Source organism: Triticum aestivum, chromosome 7A, assembly GCF_018294505.1.
Source record: "Triticum aestivum cultivar Chinese Spring chromosome 7A, IWGSC CS RefSeq v2.1, whole genome shotgun sequence".
In the NCBI taxonomy this organism is placed as follows: Eukaryota; Viridiplantae; Streptophyta; class Magnoliopsida; order Poales; family Poaceae; genus Triticum; species Triticum aestivum.
This window is the reverse complement of record NC_057812.1, coordinates 516,034,271-516,058,416: the sequence shown is the minus strand read 5'-3', so window position 1 is coordinate 516,058,416 and position 24,146 is coordinate 516,034,271. Positions and strand designations below refer to the sequence as shown.

At 42.9% G+C, this 24,146-nt stretch overlaps 1 protein-coding gene across 1 annotated transcript; it reads right to left on the bottom strand.

Annotated features, from left to right (window-relative positions):
- Positions 1-10,993: 10,993 nt before the first annotated feature.
- LOC123147917 (protein DJ-1 homolog A) lies at positions 10,994-16,722 on the bottom strand. The gene is made up of 8 exons (XM_044567243.1): positions 16,522-16,722; positions 16,234-16,437; positions 15,331-15,480; positions 15,076-15,258; positions 12,674-12,754; positions 11,802-12,002; positions 11,429-11,569; positions 10,994-11,346 (listed from the first exon to the last, which is right to left on the bottom strand). The coding sequence occupies exons 1-8, from the start codon at positions 16,666-16,668 to the stop codon at positions 11,146-11,148; spliced, it is 1,308 nt and encodes a 435-aa protein (XP_044423178.1). The 5' UTR covers positions 16,669-16,722; the 3' UTR covers positions 10,994-11,145.
- Between the last annotated feature and the right edge of the window lie 7,424 nt (positions 16,723-24,146).

The window sequence follows — 24,146 nt, the reverse complement described above, 5'->3', positions numbered from 1 at the left end:
TTACAACTCAGGTGAGAACCCCTTCTTTGACTGATCTATTTTGAACTCTTTCAAAAAAACATGTCAAGGTGTGCGTTCTTTGAAAGTATCATCAGGCGTCTTGATCTATTTCTATAGATCTTGATGCCCAATATGTAAGCATCTTTATCCAGGTCTTCCTTTGAAAATCACTCTTCAAACAACCGTTTTTGCTTTCTAGAAATTCTACATTATTTCAGATCAACAATATGTCATCCACATATACTTATCAGAAATATTGTAGTGCTCCCACTCACTTTCTTGTAAATACAAGTTTCTAGCAAACATTGTATAAACCTAAAAGCTTTGATCACTCCATCAAAACATATATTCTGATTCCGAGATGCTTGCTCTAGTCCATAGAAGGATTACTGGAGCCAGCATACCTTTTAGCATCCTTAGGATCGACAAAACCTTTTATTGTATCACATACAACTTTTCTTACGAAAACTGGTAAGAAAACTTGTTTTGACATCCATCTGTAAGATTTCGTAATCGAAAAATACAGCTAATGCTATCATGATTTCGACAGACTTAAGCATCGCTACGGGTGACAAATTCTCATCGTAGTCAACTCCTTGAACTTGTGAAAAGACTCTTTCTCACAAGTCGAGCTTCATAGATGGCAACATTACCGCCCACGTCCATCTTCTTCTTAAAGATCCATTTATCTCAATGGCTTGCCGATCATCAGGCAAGTCCACCAAAGTCCATACTTTGTTCTGATATATGGATCCTATTTCGGATCTCATGGCTTCTAACCATTTGTCGGAATACGGGCCCACCATCGCTTCTCCATAGCTCGTAGGTTCATTGTTGTCTAACAACATGATATCTAAGACAGGATTACCGTACCACTCAGGAGTAGTACATATCCTTGTCGACCTATGAGGTTCGATAGCAACTTGATCCGAAGCTTCATGATCACTATCATTAACTTCCTCTTCAACAGACGTAGGCGCCACAGAAAACATCTTTCTGTGTTGCATCACTCTCTGGTTGAAGTAAAGGTTCGACAACCTCATCAAGTTCTATCTTCCTCCCACTCAATTCTTTCGAGAGAAACTCCTTCTCGAGAAAGGACCCGTTCTTAGTGATAAACAATTTTCCCTCGGATCTGAGATAGAAGGTATACCCTACTGTCACCTTTGGGTACCCTATGAAGATGTGTTTGTCCGCTTTGGGTTCGAGCTTCTCCGGATGAAGCCTTAAGCATCGCAGCCCCAAACATTAAGAAACGACAACTTTGGTTTCTTGCCAAACCAATGTTCATACGACGTCGTCTCAACGGACTTAGATGGTGTCTTATCTAAAGTGAATGCAGCTGTCTCTAACACATAACCTCAAAATGAAAACGGTAGATTGGTAAGAGACATCATAGATCGCACCGTATTTCATAGTGTTCGATTACGACGTCCGGATACACCATTACCTTGTGGTGTTCCAGGTGGCTTCAACTGTGAAACAATTCCACAATGTCTTAAGTGATTGCCAAACTCATAACTCAGAAAATCCCCTTTTGATCAGATCGTAGGAACATGATCTTATTGTTATGATGATTCTTAACTTCACTCTGAAATCACTTGAACTCTTCAAACGTTTCAGACTTGTGCTTCATTAAGTAGATATACCTATATCTACCCAAATCGTTAGTGAAGATGAGAAAATAGCGATATCCACCGCACGCTTCAATTCTCATTGGATCACACGCATCAGCATGCATGATTTCCAACAAGTTACTTGCCCGTTTCATTGTACCTGAAAAGGGGTCTTAGTCATCCTGCCCATGAGGCATGGCTCGCATGTGTCAAGTGATTCAAAATCAAGTGACTCCAAACATCCATTGACATGGAGTTTCTTCATGCATCTTACGCCAATATGACCTAAGCGGCAGTGCCACGAGAAAGTGGTACTATCATTATTAACTCTACATCTTTTGGCGTGAACATGTGTATTACCACGACCGAGATTCAATGGACCATTCACATAGGGTGCATGACCATGAAAGGTATCATTCATGTAAACAGAATAACCATTATTCTCTAACTTAAATGAATGACCGTATTGCAATGAACATGATCTAATCATATTCATGCTCAACGTAGACACCTGATAACATTTATCTAGGTTCAATACTAATCCCGAAGGCAGATGGAGCGTGCGATGGTGATCTCATCAACTTTAGAACCACTTCCAACACACATCGTCACCTCGCCCTTAGCCAGTCTCCGTTTAGTCCGTAGCTTTTGCTTCAAGTCACCAGTAATAGCAACTGAACTGGTATCCAATACCCCGGTGCTACCAGGAGTACTAGCGAGGTACACATTAATAACACGTATATACTTTGTTGAAGTTGCCAGGCTTCTTATCTACCATGCATTTGGGGTAATTCCACTACCAATGACCGTTCCCCTTACAATAGAAGCACTTAGTCTCGGGTTTGGGTTCAACCTTGGGTTCCTTCACTGGAGCGGCAACTGATTTGCCATCCATATTAAACCATCAACACTTGATGCTCCTTCTTGATTTCTACCTTTTGCGGTCTTAAGCACCGCGAACAGCTCCGGGATCAACTCCATCCCTTGCATGTCATAGTTCATCACGAAGATCTAGTAGCTTAGTGATAGTGGCTAGAGAACTCTATCAATCACTATCTTATCTGGAAGTTTAACTCCCACTTGATTTAAGTGATTGTAGCACCCAGACATTCTGAGCACATGCTCACTAGCTGAGCTATTCTCCTCCATCTTGTTGGCAAAAGAACTTGTCAGAGGTCTCACACCTTCTCAACACGGGCATGAGCCTGAAATCCCAATTTCAGCTCTTGGAACATCTCATATGTTCTATGGCGTTCAAAATGTCATTGGAATCCCGATTCTAAGCCGTAAAGTATGGTGCACTAAACTATCAAGTAGTCATCAGGATGTGTCTGTCAGGTGTTCACAACATCCACAGACGAGGTTGTAGGGGTTTGCACATCGAGCGGTGCATCAAAGACGTAAGCCTTCTGTGTAGCAGTGAGGACACTCCTCAGACTACGGACCTAGTCCGCATCAGTGCTTACAATATCTTTCAACTTGGTCTTTCTCTAGGAACATATTGAAACATGGAGCTACAACGTGAGCTATTTATCTACAACATATTTGCAAAGACAATTTAGACTATGTTCATGATAATTGAGTTCATTTAATGAACTCCCACTCAGATAGACATCCCTCTAGTCATCTAAGTGAAACATGATCCGAGTCAACTAGGCCGTGTCCGATCATCATGTGAGATGGACTAGTCAATATCGGTTAACATCTTCATGTTGATCGTATCTTCTATACGACTCATGCTCGACCTTTCGGTCTTCCGTGCTCCGAGGCCATGTATGTACATGCTAGGCTCGTCAAGTCAACTAAGTGTTTTTGTTGTGTAAACCTGGCTTACACCCGTTGTATTCGAACGTTAGAATCTATCACACCCGATCATCACGTGGTGCTTCGAAACAACGAACCTTCGCAACGGTGCACAGTTAGGGGGGACACCTTTCTTGAAATTTTAGTGAGGGATCATCTTATTTAAGCTATCGTCGTTCTAAGCAAATAAGATGTAAAACATGATAAACATCACATGCAATCAAATAGTGACATGATATGGCCAATATCATTTTGCTCCTTTTGATCTCCATCTTTGGGGCTCCATGATCATCGTTGTCATCGGCATGACACCATGATCTCCATCATCATGATCTCCATCATCGTGTCTTCTTGAAGTTGTCTCGTCATCTATTACTTCTACTACTATGGCTAACGCTTTAGCAATAAAGTAAGTAATTACATGACGTTTATGTTGACACGCAGGTCATAAATAAATTAAGACAACTCCTATGGCTCCTGCTGGTTGTCATACTCATCGACATGCAAGTCGTGATTCCTATTACAAGAACATGATCAATCTCATACATCACATATATCATTCATCACATCCTTTTGGCCATATCACATCACAAGGCATATGCTGCAAAAACAAGTTAGACGTCCTCTAATTGTTGTTGCAAGTTTTTACATGGCTGCTATAGGTTTCTAGCAAGAACGTTTCTTACCTACGCGAAAACCACAACGTGATATGCCAATTTCTATTTACCCTACATAAGGACCATTTTCATCGAATCCGATCCGACTAAAGTGGGAGAGACAGACACCCGCTAGCCACCTTATGCAACTAGTGCATGTCAGTCGGTGGAACCAGCCTCACGTAAGAGTACGTGTAAGGTCGGTCCGTGCCGCTTAATCCCACGATGCCGCCGAATCAAGATAAGACTAGTAACGGCAAGAAAATTGACAAAATCGATGCCCACAACAACTTGTGTTCTACTCGTGCATAGAAACTACGCATAGACCTAGCTCATGATGCCACTGTTGGGGAACGTAGCAGAAATTCAAAATTTTCTACGCATCACCAAGATCAATCTATGGAGTAATCTAGCAACGAGGGAAGGAGAGTGCATCTACATACCCTTGTAGATCGCTAAGCGGAAGCGTTCAAGTGAACGGGGTTGATGGAGTCGTACTCGTCGTGATTCAAATCACCGGAGATCCTAGTGCCCAACGGACGGCACCTCCGCGTTCAACACACGTGCAGCCCGGTGACGTCTCCTACGCCTTGATCCAGCAAGGGGAGAAGGAGAGGTTGGGAAGACTCCATCCAGCAGCAGCACGACGGCGTGGTGGTGGTGGTGGAGCGTGGCAATCCTGCAGGGCTTCGCCAAGCACCACGGGAGAGGAGGAGGAGGGAGGCAGGGCTGCGCCATGGAGAGGTCAAAACTCATGTGTTGGCAGCCCCAAAGTCCTCAAGTATATATAGGGGAGAGGGAGGGGGTGCGCCCCCTTTAGGGTTTCCACCCCAAGGGGTGCGGCAGCCCCAAACCCATCTAGGGTGGCGGCCAAGGGGGGAGAGGGGAAACTTGCCCCCCAAGCTAGGTGGAGGCGCCCCCTCCCCAAACCCTAGGCGCCTTGGGTCCTTGTGGGGGGGCGCACCAGCCCACCTGGGGCTGGTCCCCTCCCACACTTGGCCCATGCAGCCCTCCGGGGCTGGTGACCCCACTTGGTGGACCACCGGGGCCCTTCCGATGGTCCCGGTACATTACCGATAAAACCCGAAACTTTTCCGACGACCAAAACAGGACTTCCCATATATAAATCTTTACCTCCGGACCATTCCGGAACTCCTCGTGACATCCGGGATCTCATCCGGGACTCCGAACAACATTTGGTAACCACGTATATCTATTCCCTATAACCCTAGCGTCATCGAACCTTAAGTGTGTAGACCCTACGGGTTCGGGAACCATGCAGACATGACCGAGACAACTCTCCGGCCAATAACCAACAGCGGGATCTGGATACCCATGTTGGCTCCCACATGTTCCATGATGATCTCATCGGATGAACCACGATGTCAAGGATTCAATCAATCCCGTATACAATTCCATTTGTCTAGCGGTACGATACTTGCCCGAGATTCGATCGTTGTTATCCCGATACCTTGTTCAATCTCGTTGCCGGCAAGTCTCTTTACTCGTTCCGTAACACATCATCCCGTGATCAACTCCTTGATCACATTGTGCACATTATGATGATGTCCTACTGAGTGGGCCCAGAGATACCTCTCCGTTTACACGGAGTGACAAATCCCAGTCTCAATTCGTGCCAACCCAACAGACACTTTTGGAGATACCTGTAATGTACCTTTATAGCCACCCAGTTACGTTGTGACATTTGGCACACCCAAAGCACTCCTATGGTATTCGAGAGTTGCACAATCTCATGGTCTAAGGAAATGATACTTGACATTAGAAAAGCTTTAGCATACGAACTACACGATATTTGTGCTAGGCTTAGGATTGGGTCTTGTCCATCACATCATTCTCCTAATGATGTGATCCCGTTATCAACGACATCCAATGTCCATGGTCAGGAAACCGTAACCATCTATTGATCAACGAGCTAGCCAACTAGAGGCTTACTAGGGACATGGTGTTGTCTATGTATCCACACATGTATCTGAGTTTCCCATCAATACAATTCTAGCATGGATAATAAACGATTATCATGAACAAGGAAATATAATAATAACCAATTTATTATTGCCTCTAGGGCATATTTCCAACACCCGGCCCATCTCCTTCCGCCGCCCGAGCCCTCGTCTCCCTCCTCGCGCCCAAGCCTCGCCGCCCGCGACGGCCGCCGCCCTCGCCGCGCCTCTCGCCGGCAAGCTTCAACTCCGTTGCGCCGCCCCGACCGGCCGCCGCGTCCATCCTCACCGTCCGACGCGTCCTTCGTCGCCAAGACCACCACCGCGGCGCCCCTCGCCGTCCGGCCGGCCCCGGCGACCCCTCCTCCTCGCTCCACTTCGGCAAGTCCGGCGACAACGAGTAACTCCGGCGAACTGCTACAGTACCCGCGTGAAATCCAGATCTGGACTCGTTGGGTTGAGTTTTTCGTCCCTAAACCCTAGCATTTTTGCAATCTTTGACATGTCATAACTTCCTCATCGTAGCTCCGATTTGTGCGTGTAGCATATCAAAATGTTCATCTCGACGAGTACATCATTTCATCACATTGCATAATTTTTATTTAAGCTCATCTTGATGCCGAAAATGCTGTTGGAAGAGGGCTATGTAAGGAAAGTTTCAGATCTGTTTCAGCAAATGCACTTTTGTCATTTTTGCCATGATTAATATATGCATGTTATGATCCTGAGCTCTACATGTGTTTTGTAGAATGTCATGCCATCTTTATAAGGGTGTATGACGTGTATTTTTGTGATCTTTGTGGTGACTAGCACAAGCATGCAAAGTAGCTTACTCAATGATGCTGATTTCAGGGACTTGGAATTTCACTAAGTCCTTGCCCTGTCATTATTTTTATGCCATATGTTCATGTTGTTTTCTAGTGATCCGTGCCTCTTTTGAGCATGATCAGTAAGGATGTTTTCTAGATAATGTTGTGCTCTATCCATCCATGTCTTTGTTTGCAATTATGGATCACCCTAGCTTGAGTCAATCGAGCTCTACTTTTACTATAAAATGTTCCTGGTAGATTGTTAACATGTTTAGCGATTTTGCCGAGCTTGTTGTTGTTGATCCGTGCATGCTATGTTGTTGTTCTTGCCATGTCTAGCTTCTCTGTCATGTCTATTTGCTGGGTGCATGCTTAGATTATCATGCAATGCCTCGTAATGAGTGCATCGAGCTCGTAAACATGCCTACTCGTTAACTGTTTTGCCATGCTTCAGTTTTTCACCAAGTCTGAATCTGTTTATATTTTTGATATGTTCTCATGCTTGCAATTGTATTTTCTGATCCCTTTTGGCTCATGGTCACTAAGGGACTTTTGTTATATGCTTAGATTAGCTTCATGCCATGCCTTGCTATGCCATGATATGTTCCTGTAGCATGTAGTTTTCGTGCTCTAAACATTGCTTCCTGATAATAAATTCCTGACTTACTGTTAATTTCGCTAAGTCTGAAACCTGTTATCATTTGCACTTTTGCCATACTTGTTTGAACCTGTTAATAAGTGAATTAGCCGTAGCTCAGTGTTCATCTTTTGTCAAGCATCATGAGTGGATCCCTGCCTTGTATTTTGTTGCCATGTTGGAGTGCTGTAGAATGTTGTTCTTGATGCATTTAGTTGGTCTCGTGTTGATTATCGCAGACCAGTGCCATATTTGTTTTGCTTGCCATTTCCAAACCGTGCATCCGATTCCGGTGATCTTTATATCGATTTCAACCGAAATCAACTCCCCTTTTCAGTGGCACTCTTGGTTTTCCAAGTTGAGACCAGGTTCAATCATTCCTTTACAAATCATGCATATGCATCACTTATCGCATCCCGCATATCATATCATGTTTGCATCATGTTGCTTGAGCATTGCACGTGGTTGATTGTGTTCCCTTTTGCTTGTTGTTCTTGTTTGGGTAGAGCCTGGAGACGAGTACATGATCGAGGAGCCCGTTGAGTATGCTTACGAGGATCAAGGCAACTCGGAGAACTTTGCAGGCAAGATGACCATACCCTCGAAATCACTTCTATCTTTGCTTGCTAGATGCTCGCTCTTTTGCTATGCCTATGCTACGATACCTACCACTTGCTTATCATACCTCCCATATTGCCATGTCAAACCTCTAACCCACCATGTCCTACCAAACCGTTGTTTGGCTATGTTACCGCTTTGCTCAGCCCCTCTTATAGCGTTGCTAGTTGCAGGTGAAGATTGGAGATCGTTCCTTGTTGGAACTTGTTTATTGTTGGGATATCACCATATTATCTTGTTTATCTTAATGCACCTATATACTTGGTAAAGGGTGGAAGGCTCGGTCTTATGCCTGGTGTTTTGTTCCAGTTTTGCTGCCCTAGTTTCCGTCATATCGGTGTTATGTTCCCGGATTTTGCGTTCCTTACACGGTTGGGTTATAATGGGAACCCCTTGACAGTTCGCCTTGAATAAAACTCCTCCAGCAATGCCCAACCTTGGTTTTACCATTTGCCACCTAGCCTTTTTTTCCCTTGGGTTTCCGGAGCCCAAGGGTCATCTTTATTAAACCCCCCCTGGGTCAGTGCTCCTCTGAGTGTTGGTCCGACCGAGTAGACTGCGGGGCCACCTCGGGGCAACTTGAGGGTTGGTTTTACTCGTAGGATGTCTCATCTGAGTGTGCCCTGAGAACGAGATATGTGCAGCTCCTATCGGGATTTGTCGGCACATTTGGGCGGTGTTGCTAGACTTGTTTTACCATTGTCGAGGGTGTCTTGTAACCAGGATGCCGAGTCTGATCGGATTGTCTTGGGAGAAGGAATATCCTTCGTCGACCGTGAGAGCTTGTGATGGGCTAAGTTGGGACTCCCCTACAGGGATTTGAACTTTCGAAAGCCGTGCCCGCGGTGATGGGCAGATGAGAATTTGTTAATGTCTGATTGTAGATAACCTGAGACTTAACTTAATTAAAATGCACCAACCGCGTGTGTAACCGTGATGGTCTCTTCTCGGCGGAGTCCAGGAAGTGAACACGGTGTTGGAGTTATGTTTGACGTAGGTTGTTCTAGGATCACTTCTTGATCATAGTTGTTCGACCGTGCCTTTGCCTTCTCTTCTCGCTCTCTTTTGCGTATGTTAGCCACCATATATGCTAGTCGCTTGTTGCAGCTCCACATCATACCTTTACCTTACCTATAAGCTTAAATAGTCTTGATCACGAGGGTGTGAGATTGCTGAGTCCCCGTGACTCACAGATTACTTCCAAAACCAGATGCAGGGACCGATGATACCGCTCCAGATGATATGACCGAGCTCAAGTGGGAGTTCGATGAAGACTCTCGTCGTTACTACGTGTCTTTCCCAGATGATCAGTAGTGGTGCCCAGTTGGGGCGATCGGGGACTTTGTCCCATTTGGGGTTGATCTTTATTTTGGTTTTGTAGTCGGACCTTGAGTGTATTTGGATGAATGTAATGACTTATTTATATATTTGTGTGACGTGGCGAGTGTAAGCCAACTATGTATCTCGTTCCCCTTTATGTATTACATGGGTTGTTGTGAATATTACCTCACTTGCGACATTGCTTTCAATGCGGTTATGCCTCTAAGTCGTGCTTCGACACATGGGAGATATAGCTGCATCAAGGGCGTTACAGCGGCCGCAGAGGAGGAAGCCATCCGCGCCCGCATTGTGAAGAAACGGCAGTAGAGGAACACGCGCGCCCTCGCCCGTGAATAGAATCGGGCGGTCAGTGCCATGGCCGGTCTGCCACCGAAGGAGGACAGCGACGGCGAGGGCATCTCCGGCGACGAGCACATCCGGCTCGATCCGTACTGTATCTTCGACCGGTACTTCCACGAGAAGGACGGCAAGGGCGCCGGGAAGGGCAAGGGCAGCCGTGGATAAACTCCATCATAGCCAAACATGCCAAATTTTGGTAGTCCAATGGCATGTTAGTGTAGTGTGATGAAGTAGCCGGACGATGTGTGTGCGTTGACGTAGTTGCATGAGTTTGTATGGATTTGAGATATGGTAATTGAGGTGTTCGGGTGTGGATTAAATTTTTTGAGGAGTGCTCAGTGCCCGTGGACGCGCCTAAACGCGTCCGCGGGCGTTTGAGGGGCCGGATTTGTGAAGTCCGCCTGTAGATGCTTTTATTAGAAGAATTGGGAATGGAGCCACAACCTCAATTTGAAGTGACAATTGGTTGCCGAGGAATGCAAATATGAGGCCAGTGGTTTGCTTGTCCAAGGACCCACCACATTTAATGAATGAACTCATCGACACAGCTTCTGAGTCGTGGAATTCCAACAAGATACAACAAGTGTGCTTACCCATGGACAAGTCAAACGACAAGAACTTTCCAAGGGAGAAGAAGAAAGGGAGCAGCAGGATGTTACGACAAAACCTAAGGGCTTTGTTAAATTGAATGTTATGTCGCGTTTGATGATGGCAGGGGCTCTGGGGGATCTGGGGCTATCCTGTGTGATGACAAAGGCTTCTTCCTGGCGGCATTCCCTTCGTTGAAGATGCTGCGACGGTAGAAGCTCATGGACTCAGGGACGGTCTAATTCTGGCGAATGATACTGGATGTAACAACCTTCTGGTTGAAGCAGATTGCAATGGAGGTTGTTGATGTGATGCAGAATTATGGCAACTCAACTAGGGCCGGCAGTGGCTATCTATGAGGAATGTAATTCTGTTGGCTTCTACTCCCTCCATCCCATAATATAAGAGCGATCTTATATTAGGAGGGAGTATCATTGTTCTGGGCTCTTGTTCCGGTGAAGCCAATAAGACAGGCGAATATGCTAGCTGGTAGAGCAAAGGACTCGCGAACTACTGTTTGGCAGACCGAACCTCCAAAATTTTTAGTTGATGTGCTAACAAACAACGTATCTTTGTACCACGGCAAAAAAAAGTAGTGTCATTCCACATTCTTAACTGCATCGTATTCATCTTAACTTTTTATTGCATTTCCATCCATTACGAGCTGTTGCGTTATTGTACTAGTAAGAAACAAAGGCCACCAGCTAACACAGCATCCCCTCGTATATTCACAGCGCCACTCTAGTCTGACCAGGAACTTCATCGTAGCAGCAGAACTCACACAAAAACCATTGCTTTGGCCAGCTCGAAGGCCCTTTCCCTACCAAAAAGCTTCTCCACGATGGCAAGCGAGAATTCCATGGAAGTGCCTGGACCTTGGCTAGTGATCAGGTTGCCGTCCACGACGACCCTGTTCTTGCATTCGCTTTGGTCCACGAGTTTGCTCCACATAGCAGGATAGGATGTAGCCTTCTTCCCCTGGTGTAAATGAGGTTGTGAGTTATAGAACCGTTTCAGTATGTCTGTTTTGCTTGGATTTAATGCTTATCGCACGCTATACCTTCAGCAGGCCATGTGGCTCAAGGGCAATTGCTGGGGAGGCACATATTGCTCCATACAGTTTGTTTGCCTCGGCTTGCTTCTTGATCAAACCGATCAGTTTATCTGATTTGGCATATGCTTGGGCACCACCAAGACCACCCTATCAAAAATAAAAAGGTGAGGTCATATTATATATTCCCTCCGTTCACAAATATAAGATGCTCTAACTTTTTTTCTGAATCGGATGTACATAGACACGTTTTAGTGTGTTTGTTCACTCATTGCAGTCCGTATGTAGTCCACATTGAAATATCCAAAACATCTTAAAATTTGTGAACAGAGGGAGTAAAAGTTAATGCTAATAATGGTCAAAAGTGGTGTATGGAACTTACAGGTAACAAAATGAGATCGTACTGCTGCTTAAGGGCATCATCCAACTGCACATCAGCAACCATCTTCACGTTCCTGGATGCAACAATCTCCAAAGTGCTTTCCAAAGATGCAACGACAACATTTGCTTTCGCCCTTCGAAGAATGTCAATTATCATAATTGCCTCCATCTCCTCTGTGCCATTAGCAATTGGTACGAGAATCTGCAGCAGGAGAACAAGATATTGAACTGTTAATCTAGCACTATACAGTCGGAACTCGGCATGTAGTAAAATGAAAAAAATATAAGAAATCAGACATGTAACAGGTAAATTGTTGATTTAAATAGCATTTTAGTTGCTTTCTAGTGGCTCCTATTATTTAACATTAGTCATGCACTAATTTGTGTTTGGGTCGTGTGTACTATGCTAGCAGATATAATTTTCATCCCTCCCTCCATATGTGCAGAGCAAGCTAGAAAGGCAAATTTCTGAAAGAGACACATCTCAAACAGAAAAGCTGAGATACTGAATATGCCTGCTCTCATCTTCAATCTATCAAAACCTAGTGATCTAGCTTTACAAAGAGCACACAATGAATTCTCCACCATGCTAAGGAACAATATTTGCACCAGAACCATGGTTGCGCATATAAAACCCATACTACCCAATCCCACCTTTGTAATTAAGGAACTTGGTTTGCCTAGTTACATTTTTAATACCTCATCTTTCTTGCATTTAACAAACTTTACTTATTTGCCCAGTTCTACTGTGTAGTCTACGGCTCTACGCTACAATAATGGTATCACCAATGATCACATTTATAGCACACTATGCCATGAAAATAAATCAAATGAATGTGGAATAATTAGGTTTTTGTAATGAACAATACATACTTGAGGATTTTCACCAACATTCCAACTGGTCGAATTCAGCTCCTTCATTGAAAACTCTGCGCCATGCTGGGGACGCATTACCTAGAAGGACAAAATCACTTAGTTGACATGTATAAACAACAGCTGCAGAAATATGAGAACTACACCTCGGTAGGACAAAGGAAAGCAAGATAATGTTGCAAAACGCTAACAGAAATCAACCATCGGAAGGAAACTAATCTTTTTTTTGGCAAACAGAAGGAAACCAATCTGTTGAATCGTTCAATACAGAACCTGAATGCAGAGAAGTACAAACAAAAAACATATATAATTGCATAAGCCACTTGATAACCAGTTTTAGCAAGGATGTCAATCTACAGTTTTAAAGTCAAAAGAGTGATTTGTGTTCCCAAAATGGCAATGGTTCTAAATAGAATTTACCCAATTTGAAAGAAGTCCATTTTACTACCCTGAATAAAGTGGGTGGTTCACTTTACCCCCTGATCTATTTTTCGGCTTCTTTTACCCCCCAAACAAAATCAAACCGGACAAAACACCCCCCCCCCCCGGCTGGTTTTCTCCACCCGCTGCTGATGTGGCACTAGTCAACGGCGGTTTTGACCTGGGTGGGGCCCCCTTGTCAGGTTTCTCTCTCGCGCGCGCGCGGGCGCACGCCCGAGGCCTTCGTCACCGCATCGCCGCCATGGCCGACCTCGTCCTCGTGCCCACCGCGCTCCCCGGCGCCTAGACCACACGTCCATCTTCTCTGTCGTCGTCCACTACTTCGCCTGCGTCACCGGATCGAAGCCAAGGAGCGCCAACGCCATCGCCCATGTCGTCTTCTTCCTCGGACCACCGCCAGCAATCCTCTTTGATTTCGGTCGGCCTACTGCTCCTAAGCTTTCACCGGGCCTACGGGCCTCCACGGTGAGCTCACGCGCGAAACCCCTTTTCTCCCCGCTCCAATATGTCACTCCATCGCTCGCTGCCATCGGAGACGAAGCTCGCCGCCGCCGTTCGCTTCGCCGGCGCGCTCACAGCTGCTGCCGCTCACGTCCGAGCACACTTCTGTGCTCAGCACCTCCGCAGCCGCCTGTACAAGCCCTCAGCCCGTCCAACCGTGCCTCTAGTTTCGAATTCACTGTTTAGCCGTCGTCCCCGTGCTTCGGCCGCCATGGCCGAACCACCGGAGCTCCGCTCCCGAGCGTGCTTGCCCGCTCCCTCCGCAGCCTTAACCGCCCAGCGGGCGCGCCCACTCCTGCCCAGACCGCCCGTCGCCCGCGCTTCTGCCTCTCCGCAGCCGCACACGCCCGCCCGTGCAGCCCTGCCCGCTGCCGCAGCTGCTGCTCGCCTGCCGCTGCTGCGCTGCTGCTGCGTCCCAGCTCTACTCACCGTTGTCGCTGCACCCGGCCACCCCAACCGCGCTGGCCTGCGCCCGCCGCTGGCTGCCGCACCCCCCACGCCGCCTCTAGCTCTGGTCGAGCCCGCCAGCGCCCTCTCTGTGCAGGCATGCACAGCCAGAGAGGCCGGCTGGCTCTCTACCAGTGGGGCCCGGCCCCAACTTAACTTGGGGGCCTAATCCCCCTTTAGTACTAACCCACCCACCACTAGTCTACTCTATGACAGTGGGGCCCCACAATTTTTAGACTGAGTTAAATAATCTATTAACTAGAGAGAGAGAGAAACCTGACAAGGGGGCCCCACCCAGGTCAAAACCGCCGTTGACTAGTGCCACATCAGCAGCGGGTGGAGAAAAACCAGCCAGGGGGGGGGGGGGGTTGTCCGGTTTGGGTTTGTTTGGGGGGTAAAACAAGCCGAAAAATAGATCATGGGGTAAAGTGAACCACCCACTTTATTCAGGGTAGTAAAATGGACTTTTTTCACCCAATTTTAATATACAGCTAAAATTAAAGTGATAAATTTCATCATCTGCCAAAGCCAAATGATAACATCTTTAGACAAATAATGATTTCACAGAAGACTAAAGCTACTTTGCCCAGAATAATTGTTTGTAGTTATTCTATGAAGGTGCAATGTGAATGATTTCTGAGGACATAACAAGAGATGAATCTTATTTTATCAATTTTGCAGGGTGAAGTACTCCCTCCGTCCCAAAATAAGTGTCTCAAGCTTAGTACAACTTTGTACTAGAGTTAGTACAAAGTTGAGACAGTTATTTTGGGACGGAGGGAGTATAAGATACAGAACAAGATGGTGAACAAATTTTCTTCCCTACATAGTACAAAACTGCAGGACTACCAGTGCCTAGGCCTATCAAGAAACACAATGGCCTGATTATTTCACCATAAAGATGCAACATGGCACTGCAAAACTGCCTAGTAGAGGACCATGAACATGTGGGAAACAAAAGGATAACTTCTCTGCAACGGACATCTAAGAGAACGCTGAAAAACGATTCTTACCATTGGCCCAGCAACTTCATCGGCCTTTTCTTTGCCATACAGTTGTTCAACCAAAACAACAGAATACTCCATGGTTGTTCCTGGCCCACGGCTAGTCACACAATTCCCATCAATCTGTACCCTTGATTGTACAGCTTGCATCTCTGAAGGAAGTTTGTCCATGACTGAAGGATGACAAGTTGCCTATCACAGACACTCGAATGAGCTTCACCCAAATGAAAGCTGATAATACAGAATAATGGGTGAAAGTATAACCTTTAATCCATTGAGCAAACCCCAAGCTCCCAACGCCACAGCTGGTGCAGCACATATTGCAGTATAAAGCTTGCCCTTCTCTGCATGTTTTTTAACCATATTCTCCAAAATTTTGCAGTCTCTAAAGGTGGAAGCCCCAGGCATCCCTCCCTGAACAGAACACGATCAAAATAAACCAAAAGGTCAGAATAAAGCAACGGAGTTCATGGATACCAACACTCCAACAAATTGTAGTAATAAGAAAACCATGATACATATAGCAACCAAATAGACGGATCAATTCTTGAACAAGAAGACTAATTCCTAATGTTTCTTATTTAGTCTGTTTTTAGTAGAGAGGCGCAAAGACTACACACAGACCTCAACTGGTGTGTGAGCTTCTAGCACTGGGTCTGTCCTTTTTTTTCTAACAACAAACTTGACATGTGTCATACAACACCATGATGTTCTCTCCACGTATAATAGCCAAAGGCAACCAATCCAGAACAACACAGGTAAAGAGCTTGAAATAGTAAGTTAGCGACACAGAGCACACTCATCCTCCTAAATCTGGGAAACGATGGTAGAGTTACGTGTTCAAAATTTTAGTTCATCCCTAAACTGGATTGAGAAGGGTCATGTATACAATTTGCGATGTAGATAAACATATGATACATTTATTACATAACCAAATGCACATCCCTTGACTGTTTGTCGCCACTACTTTATGGTACCAAGGCATCTAATTATGGTCCAGTAGAGCTCGCTTCAATTACAAGGTTTTGTTCAACGAAAGGGGACAATTTAGCAAACAAAACGTTGGTCCGAAACCACCAGCCACAATAACCACATTTCATAATATTCCCGAAGCAAGGAGACACAGCGTTAACAGGTACAGGCAAGGGTACGGTGTATGTGACTCACGGGAAGCGAGATAAGGTCAAAATCAGCTTCGGCCAGGTCGGCAAGGAGCGCGTCGGCGGCAAGCTTGACGCCCCAGGATGCGGCGACCTGCGCGGCCCCAGGCTCGACGGAGGCGACGGCGACGTCCGCCCCCGCGCGGCGCAGAACGTCGATGGTGATTACGGCCTCCATCGGCTCCGTCCCGTTCGCGATGGGCACCAGCACCTGCAGCATCCGCCGCAGTTAGAGAACCACAAAACGACGCGCCACGCCGTGGGGGTGGGGAGGACAGGGTGCTTGCTTGCTTGCCTTCTTGAGGGGAGGAGACGACGCCATGGGCTGCGGGGCGGAGGACGCAAGCGCGCGGGTTAGGGTTTGGAGGCGGCGTAGGAGAGGAGGTGGGGAGGGGGAGAAGGACGTTGTGAGAGTGGAGAAGACGGGTGGCCGCGTGGCCATTTCTTTCGGTGCTCTTTTCTCTGAGCTTCGGTGGGCTGTTCCAGAAGGGCGGACACCGTGTGCGCCGAGTGGATGGGGATGGTGTCATGTAAACCTGGGCATTCTCCGGGCCGGGCTTGGTTCGGGCCAAAGCCCCACCACAAAATCCCGGGCGTGAGCCTGGCCTGGCCCGGTCATATGAGCAGTGGCTTCTTGATTAAAATAATATTTTTTGGAATATTTAAAATATATTATAGCTATATTTTTAATAAAATAATAATGCATGCCCTCTTCGGACTTATTTTCGGGCTTTCGGACCAGGCTTCGGTTGGAAAGCTGAGCTCAAGCTCGGCCCGGAAGTTGGGCTTTCGGGCCGGCCTGTCCATACCAGGGGTCTAGTGTCATCTCAAGCGTGCACTGTGCACTAAACCCGGGCATGGACAGCCCGGCCCAAAAAACACGGGTTGGGCCTTCTGTATCGGGTCAGGTTCGAGCTTCAGAACAAGGCCGTTTTGTTTTTGGACCAGGATTGGGCTTTAAAAATTAGCCAGAAGCAAAGCTCGGCCCAGAACAGACCGAAGCTTTGCTACAACACAGTCACGCAGCAACTTCCCAACCCAATAGGCTAGCCATCACGCATTTCTAACTAAGGAAGCCCAGCCCAATAGGCAAACCCTAATGCCTAGTCCTTGATACATCTCTCCAACGTATATATAGTTTATGAAGTATTTATGTTATATTTACATCAATTATTTATGATTTTGGTGCAGTTTTAAATTATTTGCATAGACTAACTTATTAATTTAGTGGCCAGTGTCAATTCCTATTTTTTTGCATAGAAAATCCATATCTTGGAACGGTGATTTTTATGGAAAATAAGAAGTCATAGAAGCTTCGAGAGAGGACGAGAAGATGAATCTGGGGCCCACAAGCCCAGGGGCACGGCCTACCCCTGGCCACGCCATACAGGCTTTATGGGGCCCCTGCAGCTCCATTTTAACCTAATTACTGGCCTATAAATTCACATATATTTCAAAAACCTCAGATCGAGACCAGAAACAGTTTTATCGCCGCCGCAAGCCTTTGTTTCGAAGCGATCCCATTTGGAGCCCCTTTTCAGCACTCTGACAGGGGGGCAACCCATCCACAGATGCCTCTTTATCAACCTTGTTGTCTCCATGGTGATGTGTGAGTAGTCCATCCTTGGAGGTGAGGGTATGTACTAGTAGCTATGTGTTCAATCTTTTTCTCATGGTCTTGATGGATTCGATCTTCATGTATCATGAGCTTTATTAATAAAGTTGGATCCTATGATGTTCATCTCCCTCTTTTTTTGTGGTGAATTAAGTCTTGCTCTTTGAAGTTTCTTCATTTTTGAGTTGAATAGTTTGGATTTGAGATCACTTGTTGCATGTCTAGTAATTAAATTGTGGTACCCTCTAGGGCTATTCGTGACACTGTGGGTGGTTCAATAGATTGATTGGAAACACAATTTTGAGATGGTTTGCTACCTACATGATTTCATCTTACTTTCTCCAATAGAAAAGAAACTTCGGGGTGATTCTTTACCGCACTATCGAGGAATTATCGTGATGTTCAATTATGTTAATGGTGTTGAGAGATTGCACTAATGAAAGTATGAAGCCTAGGCCCGAGACACAATTTTAATCTACTTTTGTTATTTGCTACCTTGTTGTTTTATTTGTTCAGACTACAAAAACCTATTTCTACCATACATACTACACTTGTATGAACATCTCCTCGCCAAACTACTGCACATATACAACTAACAATTGTATTTGGACACAAGAGTTTTCTTGTATTTGATTACAAGGTTGTTTGAGAGGGAACCGCCTTCATCCTACACCTTCCATGGATTGATAAATCTTAAGTCATCAACTTGAAGCATATTTTCTACTGACCTACAAACTCTGTTTTTGGAGGCCCAACAAAGTCTACAAGAAGAAAGTTGCGTAGTAGACATTAAGCTATTTCTGACGCCGTTGCTAGAGAGGTGAGTGCTTGAAGGTATATCTTTATATCTTGCAATTCAATCTTTTAGTTTCTTATGTATTCACTAGTTTGATTTGTTAAATAAAACTACAAACAAAATTGGAAGTGAAGTCATGTCAGATTCTTTATCTATATAGTCTTTGTTGAAAAACATTAATCTGATAATTGCTATGAAGTATTAAAAGACGGATTTAGCGAAATGTTTGGTGTAAGTTCCTTGAATGATAAGCATGATTGTAATGTTGTTAGTATGCTTTTTATGAGTGTTATTAGAGCTAATGATGATTGCACTAGTCATGATAAAATTTTAAAGAAGAAGTTTCTTATAAGCATGTCAATTTTTGTGGAGAACATAGACCTTGTGAAAGAGTGCAATTATGGATAATACATTTTGTAAGAAACATAAACATGACAACACTAAATGTGACTTAAGATATTAGATGATTATGCTAAAAAATATGTTCTCTTCATCCCATTGCTTGTGGATTTCGCAATGAAGTTGATCGTCTTAATTTCAATGCATGTATTTTCATGATTGAATAATGGCTAAATATTGTGATGATATGATCATCATTAAACTTTATAATGAACTTGATCTATTTTTGAGGTGTGAAGAGTTGACACATAAAAATATTTAGTCTAAAGAATTTATTCTCATAAAGGCAATTGAAATTTATCCAAAGGAAATCTCTATAATTTATGTGGTAATTTGCAATGAGAATGCTTATATAGACAAATATAGAAAGGAAGAGATTCCAATGGAATATAAAAGGAATATTTTTACTACTAATGAAAGAGAAAGGATTTCCTAAGTTTGTTCTATTGTTTCTCATAATGAACCTGCTGTGATGAGGAGCTTCCTTTCCAACCAATCTCTCCAACAAGAAGCTCGGAAAAATCACTTGACCTCACTCCTAAGGTGGTGAAGAAGAAGAAGAAAAGGAAAAGAAGGAGAACAAATATAAAAACGGTATCTCTTCCAAATAATGTTGCTCCTATTATGGTTTGTCTTTTGAGAATGAACCATAAAGTATTATGCAAAATGATACACGTGATGAAGATATTGTGTTTTATTCTTATGAAACCATGTGTGTAGGCACTACTAATGATGAATTTGTTATTCCTACTACTTACTATGATGGTTATGATTGGGTAGATAATTTGATACTTCTTATGACCTTGAATTTTTTTGGCACCAACTTGAAAAATAATGATTGTTATACTACCGATGTTATTCATGCTATGGATGATGAGAGTGATTATTTAGAAGAAAATGCTAATGATATGCAAAGCCATAAACTTGGGGATGCTACATTTGATGAAGATTATCTTTTTAATCCTCCTACTTTTGATGAGAAAATTTATTATGATGATTACATGCCTTTAATTTATGATGATTGCAATGATGATGCAAGCGGGTTTAGAAGAGTGACAACTTTAGGTACAAATGATCACACTATTTTAGAGGTTGTTGAATCTTATTAGAATAATGTTAAAAGTGAATTTGAAAGGTCATAACTATATTTAGTGATGATTCCACTATTCCAGAAGAGGTTTCAATTGATTATGATGAGAATAAAGTTAATACTTATGATGATTATTGTGATGGTAGTTATACTATCAATAATAGTGATAATCATTTTTGTGAAACTTGTCATAATTATGAATATTCTTCTACCGAACATTACTCTTTAATATGGAATTAATCTATAGTGTTCAAATTTTATATGATACTCTCACTATTATTAATGAGAAGAAATTTGCTTATATGGAGAGTAATAAAAAATATGCTTATAGGTCATGAAAAGAATGCTTTATGCAAAAGCCATATAATTGAATTAGTTCATGATGCCACAAAAATTACTATGAGAGAGAAAGATATGCCTATAGATATATTAATAATATCAAGTTTCCTCTCTATATATATGTGTTGAAAATTTTAAAGTTACACTTATTTTGTCTTCCTATGCTAGTTGATTCTTATTCCAATAAATTGTTTGCTTGTAAAATTACCATGCATAGGAAATGAGTTAGGCTTAAATGTGTTTGCTATATGTTCATGATGCTCCCTTTGTATTTTAGTTTCTACTTTTATGTGAGCATCGCTAAAATTGCCATGCCTAGCTAAAAGGCATTATCAAAAGCGCTTGTTCGGCGGCAACCCAATATTTATCCTTATTGTTTTTGTGTGCTTACATGATTAGTTCTCTTGTAGTAATCATGTTTTGTATCTTTTATTTCACTAAAGTGCCGAGTTTAGCCTTTGTCATGCTTAGTTTGCAAGTTTATGATTGTTGTTTGAAAACAGACAGGTTTCTGTAATGTTCTGCATATTCATAAGTAAGAACATGAAGAATTCTCAAAAAAATTACACAGTAAGCATGTATGAGTTCTCTGTTATGTGGTAATTTTCCAGAATTTTTGGGGTTACAAAAGTATGATGATTAATTAGATTTTTACGTAATGTTTGCTTTTGACATATTCTATTTTGTTTTCTTTTTACCTGTTTTTAAGTTTCCATGGCTTATATTAAGGGATATAAATTGTAGAAATGATAGGATACAATGGACATCATTTGAAAGTGATTATTCACATTGCCTTCGCAGTACATGAGTGAATGATTTACTTTTATTATACTAACATATCTCATGAGTTCTATTAAGTTTTGTGTGAATGATGTTTTTCAAGTTTTGGGTGAGTTAGGATATGAGGAGAATTAGGAGGGTCAACCCAATATTTATCCTTATTGTTTATGTGTGTTTACATGACTAGTTCTCCTGTAGTAATCATGTCTTGTACTCCCTCCGTAAAGAAATATAAGAGTGTTTAGATCACTAAAGTAGTGATCTAAATGCTCTTATATTTGTTTACATAGGGAGTATCTTTTGTTTCACTAAAGTGCCAAGTTTAGCCTTTGTCATGCTTAGTTTGCAAGTTTATGAGTTGTCGTTTGAAAACAGACAATTCTCTGTAGTGTCTTGCATATTCATGAGTAAGAACGTGAAGAATTCTTAAAAAAAATTACACAGTAAGCATGTATGAGTTCTTTGTTATGTGGTTATTTTTCAGAATTTTCGGAGTTACAAAAGTATGGTAATTAATTAGATGGTTACGTTATGTTTTGCTTTTGACATATTCTATTTTGTTTTCTTTTCCATTTTTTAAAGTTTTCATGGCTTATATTAAGGGATATAAATTGTAGAAATGATAGGATACAATGGACATCATTTGAAAGTGATTATTCACCTTGTCTTCGCAGTACATGAGCGCATGATTTATTTTTATTATACTAGAATATCTCATGAGTTCTATTAAGTTTTGTGTGAATGAAGTTTTTCAAGTTTTGGGTGAATTAGCGATATGAGGAGAATTAGGAGGGCAACATCCTATGGTTAGGGATACCCAAGGCACCCCAAGGTAAATTTTAAGGAAGTCTCAAGTTTCTAAGTTTGGGATGCCCCGAAAGGCATCTCCTCCTTCGTTCTCAACACTATCAGTATACCTCGCTTGAAGCTATATTTTAATTCTTCACATAATATATGTTTTGCTTGCAGCGTCTTTTGGTTTGCTGCTTGATACAATCCTTAGACCTGGAAATTTTAATTTGGAAAGAGTCTTATATAGCTACCTATTTTAACATAGTACAGATGTAAGTGTCATATATACGCGCATGCACTCACCCCTATGAACGCACACATGCACACCCTACCCCTATATCATCTTGATATTTTATGAAGTCACCATAGGCACATCGTAGTCGACGGGAACATCTCCTCCCACTGAACGCGCATCGCCGGATCTTTACTAGTTTATTATCTACTCTTGTGCTTCACTTTTATTTTTATAGTGAATCTATGAATAGATTGCAATTTCACATGTGTTGTTGAATAATTCATGAAATCTTAATATAAGGAAGAGAGATTTCACATCCAAGTGTACTATTTTGGACATCTTTGTGATTGTCATGCAAGACATATGTGACCATAATTTTGATGAGGTGATATATAATTAAATTAAGAGAGATGGTTGAGTATCATATTATGATCGGAAATCTGTTGGTGCTCCCGGTAGCGCGCGCTCCTGCGTGTGAAAACATTTTTTGAAATGCCAAAAAAATTCCAACAAAAATTATATATCTTCTTTATCACATCCAAATGCTACATACAAATTTGTAGACAAAAAGATTACCTATTTTGGCCTGTGCAAAAAAACACCAAATGTTACCCTAAAATGTCACACTAAATTTGATTTTTTTTTCACCGGCAAAACACTGTTGCTCCATTTCGCATGAAAACTTTTAAGGATGCTTGTGATACTAACACTGATGTCTACAAAAAAATTCAGAATTTTTTGTAAACACATATTTTTTGTTTACTCTTCATGTGGGAGTGATGTCTACTACACAACCTTCTTTTTGTAGACGTTGTTGGGCCTCCAAGTGCAGAGGTTTGTAGGACAGTAGCAAATTTCTCTCAAGTGGATGACCTAAGGTTTATCAATCCGTGGGAGACGTAGAATGAAGATGGTCTCTCTCAAACAACCCTGCAACCAAATAACAGAGAGTCTCTTGTGTCCCCAACACACCCAACACAATGGTAAATTATATAGGTGCACTAGTTCGACGAAGAGATGGTGATACAAGTGCAATATGGATGGTAGATATATGTTTTTGTAATTTGAAAATATAAAAACAGCAAGGTAACTAATGATAAAAGTGAGCACAAACGGTATTGCAATGCTAGGAAACAAGGCCTAGGGTTCATACTTTCACTAGTGTAAGTGCTCTCAACAATAATAACATAATTAGATCATATAACTTTCCCTCAACATGCAACAAAGAGTCACTCCAAAGTCACTAATGGCGGAGAACAAACGAAGAGATTATGGTAGGGTACGAAACCACCTCAAAGCTATCCTTTTCTGATCGATCTATTCAAGAGTACGTAGTAAAATAACACGAAGCTATTCTTTCCGTTCGATGTATCATAGAGTTTGTACTAGAATAACACCTTAAGACACAAATCAACCAAAACCCTAATGTCACCTAGATACTCCAATGTCACCTCAAGTATCCATGGGTATGATTATACGATATGCATCACACAATCTCAGATTCATCTATTCAACCAACACAAAAGTACTTCAAAGAGTGCCCCAAAGTTTCTACTAGAGAGTCAAGACGAAAACGTGTGCCAACCCCTATGCATAGGATCATGGGCGGAACCCGCAAGTTGATCACCAAAACATACATCAAGTGAATCAATAAAATAACCCATTGTCACCACGGTTATCCCACGCAAGACATACATCAAGTGTTCTCAAATCCTTAAGGACTCAATCCGATAAGATAACTTCAAAGGGAAAACTCAATCCATTACAAGAGAGTAGAGGGGGAGAAACATCATAAGATCCAACTATAATAGCAAAGCTCGCGATACATGAAGATCATGCCACCTCAAGAACACGAGAGAGAGAGAGAGAGAGAG